This window comes from Macrobrachium nipponense, chromosome 5, assembly GCF_015104395.2.
Source record: "Macrobrachium nipponense isolate FS-2020 chromosome 5, ASM1510439v2, whole genome shotgun sequence".
NCBI classification, from domain to species: domain Eukaryota; kingdom Metazoa; phylum Arthropoda; class Malacostraca; order Decapoda; family Palaemonidae; genus Macrobrachium; species Macrobrachium nipponense.
Genome location: NC_061107.1, coordinates 140,987,460 through 140,999,959, shown reverse-complemented (window position 1 = coordinate 140,999,959; position 12,500 = coordinate 140,987,460). Strand labels below are relative to the sequence as shown.

General features: G+C 37.3%; 1 protein-coding gene across 1 annotated transcript in view; it reads left to right on the top strand.

Annotated features, from left to right (window-relative positions):
- The window catches only part of LOC135215674 (carbonic anhydrase 13-like), a 47,098-nt gene extending 38,226 nt beyond the window's left edge, over nt 1–8,872 (top strand). Inside the window, exons 2-7 of the mRNA XM_064250616.1 lie at nt 5,913–6,104; nt 6,597–6,715; nt 6,919–7,014; nt 7,599–7,713; nt 8,191–8,311; nt 8,641–8,872. Of these exons, the coding sequence (XP_064106686.1) occupies nt 5,913–6,104; nt 6,597–6,715; nt 6,919–7,014; nt 7,599–7,713; nt 8,191–8,311; nt 8,641–8,779 (782 nt within the window). The 3' untranslated portion in view covers nt 8,780–8,872. The remainder of the gene's footprint in view (nt 1–5,912; nt 6,105–6,596; nt 6,716–6,918; nt 7,015–7,598; nt 7,714–8,190; nt 8,312–8,640) is intronic.
- Nucleotides 8,873–12,500: the final 3,628 nt, after the last annotated feature.

The window sequence follows — 12,500 nt, the reverse complement described above, 5'->3', positions numbered from 1 at the left end:
AGAAAAATACTTCTGCTCAAGCTAAGAAGCGCTGCGTCAGGAAGAGTCAAATCGTCCTCGTCAGAAAGTCACATTGTAGCTTAACTTCGACAGCTGAAGTCCTTGTGTACAAAGCGTCTTTTGAAGGGACTCAGCTATTGTCGATTTCATGATGTCATTTGGAATGAAGTCTAGCCTGCAGCAGCAGTGTTGTAGACGTAAAGTATCAGGGTCGTCACGCCTGCTCCCTCTGGTGGAAAAAAAAGAAGAAAAAAAAAAAAGGCACGCAACTCGTAAACTACTATACGCACGCACCTGCAAAGTGGCAGCTTTCTAGGCGGTAGGTTTTTGGAGGTCAATCTGGAGGTTCATAAGGCGCGCGCAAGAGAGTCAGACAGACAGACAGACAGATAGATAGACCGACCATGTTCGTTTCAGAAGCATACAGGAATGACAGAAAAAGGTCAGATGCAAATGTGTCGCTCAGGTGCGTTAGTTTAGTGCTGAATAATTCAAACGGTGCTTGAAGTTAAGGTGCTCATTCATTTGATATCCATATTTTACTTGTTAGCCACTCTCTCTCTCTCTCTCTCTCTCTCTCTCTCTCTCTCTCTCACACACAAAAAGCACGAAAAGAAAAACGATGCTTAAAATGGCTTAGGACTGTGAATGCGAATATATTCATCTTTATATTTTCTTACTTAGGGCACAAGAGGTTAACCGCAATATTCTAGTTGTTATGTAAGAGAGTAAAAAATTTCTCTTGGTCGATTGAAGACCAATGTTATAAAAAGAGCATTAGGAAAGGCTGGTATCGACTCTAGCGCACAAAAAGAGAAAAGTTCGCTGAGTCAACATATTTTTCAAAAACTTTAGTAAAGATTGTGTGAGACTGCACATTCTCAGTTCTCTCTCTCTCTCTCTCTCGTCGTCTCTCTCTTCTCTCTCTCTCTCTTCGGCTCTCTCTCGCTCTCTCTCTCGTCTCTCTCTTCTCTCTCTCTCTCTCTCTCTATATATATATTATATGTATATATATATATATATATATATATATATATATATATATATATATATATATATATATATTATATATGTATGTATATATATATACTTAGGTGATCCTTACAGCCTTGCGGCAACTTTCTAAAGTTATGTATTTTTTTTTGTTTTTGCAAATACTCACACATAAACGTCCGGGTAACATAAACCTACGTACGAGGCAAGCGAGTACTGTGATGTGACGCAGCCGTCATAAAAATCTCTGAATTGATGAAAAACCTGGACACAATAATAAGATTTAAAAGAGATAGATGAAGTTTTATAGTTTTATGCTGACACTGGGATAACATTTCAGTTTACCCTTAAAATTGAGCCATAAATGAAAACATTAATTTGACTGGAATGACATAAAGAACGAGTTTTATTTTCATTTCACGCCATAAGTACGCAAATAACGCCGAAGTATCAGGGCGTGGGGAGAAAACGGATGCACTTTGGTGTAAATTGGCTATACGTATCTAATTTTCGCGCGGATCTGGCTGGTGTAGACCGGGCGACCTTCCTTTCTCTTTACCTACGAGAAATCAACAAGGACATTTTCTTACATTCACATTTTTTTGCCGTTTTTCTTTTTTCTATTTATTACTCTTGCATCTCTAAACACTTCCTTCATTTCTGAATTTATCTTACAAGGAATATCTTGAATATGTTCTTGTGTGATTTGGCAGGCTCGATTTGTATATATACTCGCTACAGCTCCATCTTTTTAGTTTTTGTTCTAGTGCAGGATTTTATTGCCTTGATTTCTCCCCTGGAGTTTTTGTTTACAGTTACAACGGAAAACACTTCGAGTATAAACAAGTTTTTACACTCCTTGGTTTCTAGTACTACGGATGTCCACTCATTGATGCGGTGTGGTACATTGAAATAAGGTAACATAGACTCCTGACATTTGTTTTGCTGACAACAGAGGTCGTTCCAGTAGAGAGAAAGACATTAATAATATCACTAGTTTGGTATCAAGATTACCATTAGTATTCCCCATTGATGCTTATATATAATTTTTGCGTATTATGTACGATTTACGAAATATGCACTCAGTTTATCAGTCAAAATGGCTCTATTGTTCCCCATCGTGGTCTTGTCCTGTCACCTTTTTCTTGCTTTTTCTGTACTTTTCTTCCTCTCTACCCATTCTTCTAAAAAAATCCTTGATAATGTCATTTACTCTCATTTCCTTCATTTCCACCTTCATTGTAAGAGGGATGAACGATTACGAAATCAAATTTGGCTGTTTAGTTATATGTTAATTTATCTCACAACACACACACACACACAAAGAATGTTTAAATGTCGGTGAAAGTCAGGGTTGTGGCTTTTACATGACATTATGTACTTATATATTGATATGTTAGCTGTTGTTAGCCTTAGAGTTGTCAGTGGAGGAAGCAGTGAGCAGCCTCCTGAGATGTAAAAGGTCGATTACCCTGACGAGCTCCTTCCTGCCGCCAATAATTCAAATGAATTTTTGGTTATTATGATTGATAACCGGTATTGACCTTAACAAATTTATTCTTATTGACTGATTAATGACTGACATTGGCTCCTCTGTCCTACGTGAAAACACGTGTCTCGGGATTCACATGAGCAACAATGAACGATCATCACGAAACCTTGCATTGTACGGGTTAACAAAACAACTTTTGAAAATGTCACAATCATCTTTTAACATTTGAATTTCTTGTTAACCTTCCCAACGTGTCAATATATTATTGATGCACAAATCTTCGAATCAATAGAGACCATACCTACGCCAAATTCTTCAAAAATGTTTCTTCATTTTCCTCATTGGTCGTTGGCGGGTAAACGAGAAAGTCGTCTGCACCTTATTCAATAACACTCTGCGGCCAGTCGGCGGAAGAAAAAGTAAGGTCGCGTGACCTTGAGGGACTTATCTTGGCCTCAGCACTATTGCCGTGACTCTGGCTGTTGTCGCTTTTGCTGCCGATGCATTAGCAGGTAGTAGGTACTTGCATTGCAATTCTGAGTAATTGCAAGAGATACCGTGTTTGGTATCTATCTTTTTTTAATGATTGTTGCATTACAAGTTACTTCATGAACCTCCTTGCTGAATATTTAGTGACAATACAAAGCCATTTAGCCTTTAATTTTCAGATATATATAGATACATATATTATATATAATACCACACACATATACTATATATATATATAATATTATATATATATATATATTATATATATATATATATATGTGTGTGTGTGTGTGTGTGTGTGTGTGTGTGTGTGTGTGTGTGTGTGTGTGTGTGTAGACTTTTAATCAAAGGAAGCTTTTCCTGAGAGAGAGAGCGAGCGACGAGAGAGAGAGAGAGAGAGAGAGAGGAAGAGAGAGAGAGGGTGGGTGGTGAGGGCGGGGGTGAATCAGTAATTGGAGAAATCCTGCAACACATAGTAATAACTAATAACGGAACCGAATATAGCGGGAAAGTGAAAAGTCCAGTACAAATAAAAATGCCTTGAAAACAGCCGATTCAGTGTACAGTCGGATGCCATTATCAAGGAAAACAGTCAGGGGTTACATGCACCAGAAAGTGGACGTTACTCAAGAGTTGAAATAGTATTCACCAATCGCTGAAGGTTGCTAGAAAGACCTTTCGAGTAGGTACGTAGTGTCTATCGCCGAAAGAGATTCGGCTGGATCGGAAAAGGCGATCGAATCCCTCTCACCGAGGGGATTTCCGACTCGCAAGGGTGCCCTTGTCTTCTGGGTGAAGGTCAGCTGAAGTAGAGAGACGCGGGAAGACGATTAGATCCTTTGCTTTTGACATCCTTCTTTCCTTCGCATCTATGCAAATGGTTATATCCTTCCTTAGTAAACGCCCTGTAAGCCATTTTATTATATCAGACCAATTGATTTCCAAGGCATCACGTGTAAAAGGAACAAGTAAAATGAGTTGCAAGTAGTTTACAAATGGATAACACCATTTGTATAGCTGCGAAGGAAAGAATGAAGGATGCCAGAGCAAAGGAGATAATCATCTTCCTGCGTCTCTCTACTTCAGCTGTCCTTGACCCAGAAGACACACACACACACACACACACACACACACACACACACACACATATATATATATATATATATATATATATATATATATCTATCTATATATGATATTGTAGATATATATATATATATATGTGTGTGTGTGTGTGTATGTGTGTGTGTGTATCATGTGTGTCAACATTGCAGAACGGCCTTATATTAACATTATTTGAAAATTGAGAAGTTATTTTCATTGCAGTTAAAAATACCCCAAGAGAACCCCATTATGTATGAGACTTTCACTATGGCCATCTGGAAAATCAGATAAAAAAAAATGCCTATTGAAACAGGTAATCAGCAAGTATGAAGTGTGCTGAAACTATCTTTTTTATCTTAACGTGGCGAGCTCTCAACAAGAACCTTTTCAATTTATCTTCAACACGCATTGGCTTAAGAAAAACCCTGGTGGCGATCAGCAATGTTACCTGAGCCTCTCTATTTTCTCTTTATTCGTGATACTGCATTTGTACTTGCATATTTGTTTGTTTCTATGGTGTTCTAACGACCAACGGCTTTACGTGACTTCCGAACCACGTCGAGAGTGAACTTCTATCACCAGAAATACACATCTCTGACCCCTCACTGGAATGGTAGAGAATCGAACTCGCGGCCACCGAGGTGGCAGGTGAAGACCATACCAACCACGCCACTGAAGCGCTTACTTGCATATTTGACTCAGCCATAAAGCTCTTATTCCAGGCGTCAGTTTATGGACTGTACCCAGGAAAAAAGACATTAGAGGGCCTTTGTTATTTATATGGGAGAAATTGTCTTTTTTATGATTTTTATTGACTTTTATTTTTGCTCTGTCGGTTTTTCCTTTTAGTAAGAGATCACATAAGTTGGAGTGGTAAAAAAATCTTTGCGCAGATTTGATTTTTCTGAAAAATAGTGTTTTTTTTTTTTGTTTAAAAAAAGGCTGGAAAATTTAGGTTAAAGGTTTGACGCAAGGATCAAATAATAAGTCAGCGCTTTAAAGAGAGAGGTAGAGCGAACGATTAGTCATCTGGATATAAAATTATTAGGGTCCTTATAAAACATAATGATCATTAAGCATTTCTAGGTTTTCTTAACATTAGGGCGTCAGTTTGGAGTTACTAAAGAACTAGTAACAGCGGAAATGTTGCTGAAGATTTAAGAGAAGGGATGGACAGGGGTTGGTGGTGGTGGTGGTGTTTGTTATTTCTTACGCGTAGATATCGACTTTTGTTTAGCAACTGGTCAGATCATTGAACGGGGATGTTTATTGACAAAGATGATTTTATCATCGTGTAACCTCACGTTTCTATGAATTAGATTTACATGGAAATGGTACGGTGGTCCATTAATGAAAGAATATTCCTCTAAATTATAAAAGGAAAAAGTAATAATGAAAATAATAATAATATTGAAAAGGTGTCTTCACAAATTAATTTTCATTGTTTTAAAAATTTTGGTCAGGTTTTCTTGGCTTTCTACCTACTTAAGGGAGCATATTATAACGATTTCAAATTATATATATATATATATATATATATATATATTATATATACTATATATATATATATATTATATCTTATATATATATATATATATAATAAAATAAAATAAACCGGACAGAGTCACTAGATATTTCCAAAGGCAAATGTAATTATTTAAATGTTCATGGTCTGAGAAACTTTTGGATTCTGTATAAACAATTATGCAAGCTTTTTAATAGCAAGTAGAGGAAAGATTCATAAGCAACAATGCTTCCTTTTTATATGCGTATATTTGCTCTGGTTCTGCAAAATTTTTCGCTTTGTAAAACGTTCTGCTTTTTTGTTCCACAGGACCTGCCACCTGGGCAAGCATCTTCCCAATTGCCGGGGGCAACCGCCAGTCGCCCATCGACATCAAAAGCCGAGGATGCTGTGAGGACTCCGGACTGAGCGGCCTCCGGGTGGCATACCAGGGCATCCACGTGTCCGAGCTCTCCAACACTGGATCCTCATGGAAGGCCCAGGTCGCAGGAGGAGAATCCTGTAAGTTCAAGAAGGGTCTTTCCCTCTTTTCCTGTTGAGATTTTCCTCTGAAATCTTCATCCTCTTTTGGATGAAGCATTTCCATTTGTGTTATATGGCTGGTGTTACTGAGAAGTCGTCGTTGTCCAATCACTGGTGGTTCGAGTCCACCTGGTGACAGATCTCTTATCACTTCTAAATTCCTCTTTGGTTTCATTCCGAGGTTGAGTGAGTTTGATACTGAGCGACATTTGTAGCTAGCTTAATATTTTTGAGTATAGAAAATGTCACGGCATATGTGACACAAATTTATATATATATGTATATATATATATATATATACTATATATATATATAGATATAATATATATATATGTATATATTATATTCTATAATATATATATAATTAATATAAATTATATATATATTCTAACCTTATATTATGTGTATGTCATTAAGTATGCATGTATTGAAGCATGCCACTTATTTAACTCTCGATTAAATCTTTTCCAGGCCTGACTGGAGGACCTCTTGGCAACAATTACGTTCTTGAACAATTCCATTGCCACTGGGGAAGAACCAATGACACTGGTTCGGAACACACCATCGATGGAAACAAATACCCTGCAGAGGTACGTATATGCATTAGCCCTTTGAAATAGATGGATCCTCATGAGAGAAACGTTAGGTTTCCTCAATAATTACCATGCAGTTCACAAAGAATAACTTTTTACGTTTTAATTAGTAATGGTATTGTAGACTGGGCCCTGCATCATAGAGTTAAAGAGGCCCTTTCTCTCTTGATTAAATGCTATCAACCTTTATTATCCTACAGCTTCATCTTGTGCACTGGAACAAGGACATGTTCGGCAGTTTTGCTGAAGCAGCTGCAAGTGATGGCGGTCTTGCCGTGCTTGGAATGTTCCTCACTGTAAGAGACTTGGTTTCTTGGTTTTCATTCGCGGCTCTCATTCAGGATCATCCATCGTGGATGTCATCACATCCTTCAGTCTCTTTGTATTTTCATTTGACTTGGTATAAGTTTCGAATTTTCAAAAAATCTCTTGCTTATTTTATTGGACAAATAATACCAGGTTTCAAATTGCGCAGATTAGTCATAATCCTCATGCACTGCGATCTTGTCGCTTTCAGAGAAGTTAACTTTCTTTTCTAAAAATCCTCATAAATCTAGTTTCAAGAATGTTAATATATTGCGAGGCCAATCTGCATTCTTCTTAAAGCGATTTCATCAATCAACCCCGACCATCACCGTCTTCATCACCTACATCATCATCATCATTATCATCATCATCATCATCTTCTGTCACCTGTCAGCCGAGAGACACATAAGGCGCCTCTGTCTTGTGTCATCTCTCTTTCTATCCTTCTGTTTTCTTTTGCGTTATAACAATTCATATGACATAAACTGAGAAGAAATTGCCTACCATTCATATTTCATGTAGAGTCCATCCAATTTGTTGACGTAGAATTTTCATTCCTTTTGCAAAACCGTAGCTTGGCAGCGAGCATGAGGAAATGAACAAGATTTGCAAGTTGCTGCCTTTCATCCAACACAAGGGCCAGGCCATCACCATCCCAGAGCCTATCAACCCACTGGCTTTCATTCCCAGTAAGTCTCCGTGTATAGTAAGGGAGCATCCACACTGCAGTCAAAGATGCCATCAACACACAGCGGCAACTTACCATATGATTATCATATTCAGGTTGGAAACAAGTCAATGATAGCAAAAGCAAAACAATTCTAGTCACTGCTGGACAATCTTAAGAACTGGTCAAGAGTTCCGAAAAGTCGTTGACTTGTATTCAACCTGTTCGTGATGATTGTGCAATAAATAGCCTACGTGCGTTTATGTCTTATTGTTCTGTGGAGGTATCCTAAGATAAATAATGTCTGAAGTGTTGCCACGTCTTTTGGTTATCCTGTTCCTCCTTGAATTGAAGTTTCGAAGAATCGAAAGCAACCAGTCATCATATGAACACCTAAATATTTAATGTACTACATAACTGAAATCAAAACCAGCATTCTATACTGGCTTTTTAACCTGGTTCGACCTCGACATTTACTTTGAATTTTCCCGTTTTGCAGAGAATGGTTCCTACTTTACTTATGCCGGTTCCCTGACTACACCTCCTTGCTACGAGTCTGTGACATGGCTCGTCTATGGCCAACCCCTCGAGGTCTCCGAGGGCCAGCTCGACACTTTCAGGTAGGTCTCCTCCTGAAGACCTTCGTCGGGGCACTTTGTCAAGCTTTGCCCAACCGAACGCATTTGGCGTTTGTTTATATTATCGTGATCTCTCTCGTTATTTTTTCATGAGTGATCAGTATCAATACATTTCAACCGTGTCAACGATCTCATGCACTTTATATATATATATATATATATATTATATCTATATATATATATAATATATTATTATTATATATATGTAAGTATGTATATATATAATCTCTGTGTGTGTATGCATGCGTAAGTAAATACATACTAAGTCTGTAATGCTTACATCCGATAACGTTCATTTTTTCTGCCTGCAGGGCCATGAAGTCCTACCACCCAAGCGAGTGCTGCCCCCAGGATGAGCTGGAAGGGTGCCTGGTGGAGAACTACCGGCCCCCTTGTCCTCTGAACGAGCGCGTCGTGAGAGTCTTCCGCGACTCCCAAGAGGAAGAATAAGCTTATTCTCGCGACAATCTCTTTATTTATAAATGGGAACCTCGATCGGACATTAATGTATTGTGTACATAGGAGAGAGAGAGAGAGACATAGGACTTCATGGGATGTGTACATAGCAGAACGATGCTATTACTGAAATCTGCATTCAGTACATCATAGGAACCATAGGAAGAACAAATGAAAAATGAAACAAATTGTTGCATTTACAAGCACTGTCTAGGAAAGTCTTCGAACATGCATTTAGGATTTCAAATAGTTTTCTGAATTTTGATATATATATATATATATATATATATATATATATATATATATAGTATATATATCTATATATATATATATATATATATATATATATATATATATATATATATATATATCACGTCAAAAGTTTTCTGTAGGGCACTGCATAGGTATTCATGCAAAATTGTTAATGAAAATTCAAAGCCACTAGGAATGCAGACAGACAACCACTTGCTAATAATTATTATCTCTTAGAATTAAGAGTAGTAAGACGCAGACGGCATCTATCCTATAACGTTATAGCATTATTTATGGCAGATAACACTGTTAATCGTTGTAGTTTCGAAGTAGCTATAGTTTATATACTAATATATACTATATAATATATATCTATATATATATATATATATATATATATATATATATATATATATATATAATATTGTATTATATATAGTATACAGGCCTACACATGTGCAGTTAAAGTTCTATAAAATGCTATTCCCAAAAATCCCTTACTGAGAGTAAGCAACAGAACTCTTGAGATATGGCCATAGCTTTTGCTTTGGCACAGCTACCTACGCTCTTTACAATCAAATCAAAACTAAATCTTATTCTAATTAATAAGGAAAACTTCATCGTTAAGATTCAAGTCTTCTGTGCTTTTGCTCATGATTTTCTGATTGCACGTTGCTTTTTACATGTCCTACTTATAATTGCATGTCTTCTAAATAGCGCTTGCTGTATTTCAGTAGAGATGTAAAATAGGTAAGATACCTTTGCTTCAATATGTCGTTGCCCCGTGAATCCGAACGAAGTCCTCTCCGAGTGGCTTCTCAGTTTTAGATTGTTCTTCGCTCGTTGCTGATGCGCGTTCAGTGAGGCTGTCTTCCCCATATCTGTGGATACCTACTTAATATACACAGATGCCGTGATAATATAGAATTTACCCCTTCATCAGTATAATTCATTTGGCATTACTCGATTTCTTTCTCGTAAGAGAAGCTCTTTTTTTGCAATGTTTTTATTCGATCCTTTCTTCATCTTATCCATCAGGCTTTGTTGAGGTTCTGGCAACAGAATCTCGCTTCAGTATTTGGTATTTTTAGCCCTCATTCGCATATTCATCTTGACTAAACGGATCGATTAAGCTCCGATCAAGAGTAATGATACCATCCTGATTTTTTGAAGTTGTCAAACATTGTTCACGAGTTGACAATTTCACTCTTTTTTCCTGTGTTTATGATACGTTCGCTTCCACTGAATTTTGTACAACCTTTGTGCAACCTTTTGATGTAGTTGAGTGCATTTTTCGGTTTTATTCGTTCTTTGTCTTTTTAGTTAAGTTACTGTAATATTAATTATTATATAAATTCTATCTTTCCATCGAACTGTTCGATAAAACAATGTCTACTTGAGCAATAAGATAAAGACATGATAAAATGACGCGTTCTTAGAGGAAATGAAGTGAAACCTTGGAACATTTGACAAGTGACCCTGAAAGGGTGATAGACCAGAAATTTAACTTATTGATGGAACAAAGAATATTTATTGTTTTCTTTCTTTTTTCTTATTTTCATAAGGGGCGACATTCGTGACAAAATTACGACATTGGTATTGGAATTACGAATATTGGCTATTTCCCTTATCTCTTTAGTTACAAGCAGAACATCACCAAGCCTTAACGTTGTTATACAAATACGAATATTATTTTTTCTTTTCACTTGACATATGAACAAAAGATGAATTGATAATCCCGTTGTTGCATTTGTTATCGGATCTTGAGCACAAACAAAATTCCTATGTTTTGTGATTTGAGAACTTCAGATATTTGTTTTTGATAAAAGAAAATAAAATAAAATGGTTAATCTTGTCGAGAAATTTTAGATAAACGCTGTTGAGTGAATGAAGTTGTTGTTGTTAACTATTGTGATTTAGAGTCTATGATATATTTTTCTTACGCGCGAAGAGGCTGATACCACGAAGGCGGAAAGAAGAAAGGCAGGAGATTGTCTACTACTACGTTACTGGTAGATTCAACAGCTGCCAAGGAATTATAATCGTTGTCACCCCGAACATGACCATTGATGTGTGTGTACCTAGGGTCAGTTATTCCAATCAATAGCTGCTATTTCCTTAGTATTGTAGCATCATCAGTCACATAAAATTGTAATGAATTGCATGAGTATCACTCAAATAGAATATATTTATATATTATAAAGATAGACGCTGTGAGTTTCATTCCTCCTTTACGAAATGACAAGGTAATCGTGAGATTTCATTCGTGAAATTGAGGCTGACAAGCCAAGAATTTGGGCACTTTCGACATTTGGGCACTATCTACATTTTGGCACTTTCGACCATTCAGCTCTGAAGACTGGAAAAAGGGAGATGCAGCAGCTGGACCGCAAGAGGGACGGGTCTAGAAAATAATGAACTGTTGTACAACGATCTTAAAGGCGATAAGTTAAGTCTATCTTAGTTTTACCAGACCACTGAGCTGATTAACAGCTCTCCTAGTGCTGGCCCGAAGGATTAGATATTGTTTATGTAGCTAGGAACCAATTGGTTACCTAGCAACGGGACCTGCAGCTTATTGTGGGATCCGAACTACATTATATCGAGAAATGAATTTCTATCACCAGAAATAAATTCCTCTGGTTCCACGTTGGCCAAGCCGAGAACCGAACTTCGGACCACCGGATTGGTAGTCGAGTGCGAAATCCACTCGGTCAACGAGGGACTTCTTAAAAAATGAGAGACAATCCAACAGCTACACTAAGAGATAACAGTTTAAGGTGTTGGGCAGCAAGTCTGTTGAAAGAACGCTGGAATGGAGGTAAAGTAAAAGGGTATAAGTAGATGCAACCCAAGGTAGAAGGGACACTTGCGAACACCCTTCAGTACAGACACCACCCAACTTGCAAACGAGGCCGTTTGTATGTTGAATTGCTTGTACGTTTGTTACTGGACTCTTCGTGCCTATTTGAGTACGGTATGATATAAAGCCAATAAAGTATTGTACATGTTTTCATCCTAAAACACAACATACAGTACTGCGTGTGCAGAACAGGTGCACAAAACAAAATTTGAACTTACGGGTATCAAAAAGGGAGCACTCTGAACAAAAGTTAATTTCCGATCCCGTTTGTTTGTATCTGAATGTTTGTAAAATGTTCTAAAGTAGGGTGGTGTCTGTAATGCCTTCAGCGCAGTGCATCAACTATACTCTGTTTTTTTCCATCTGTCCATCCGCCTGTGGTGTTTTTGTATGGTAACACTGCGTCCCGGGCTTTAGGTAGTTATGCTATGTGTAAGTTTTAGGTAAATAAAAGAATATCTGGGTGTACATTTGCAACTGGAAAGTGTTCTAATAATTTACTGTATGCGAGTTACACCGTTAATATTCGAAATAGGATATTATTATAATCGTTGAATGTAAGCTGAATGTAACTGTCTAAAGCCCGGGACGCAGTGTTAC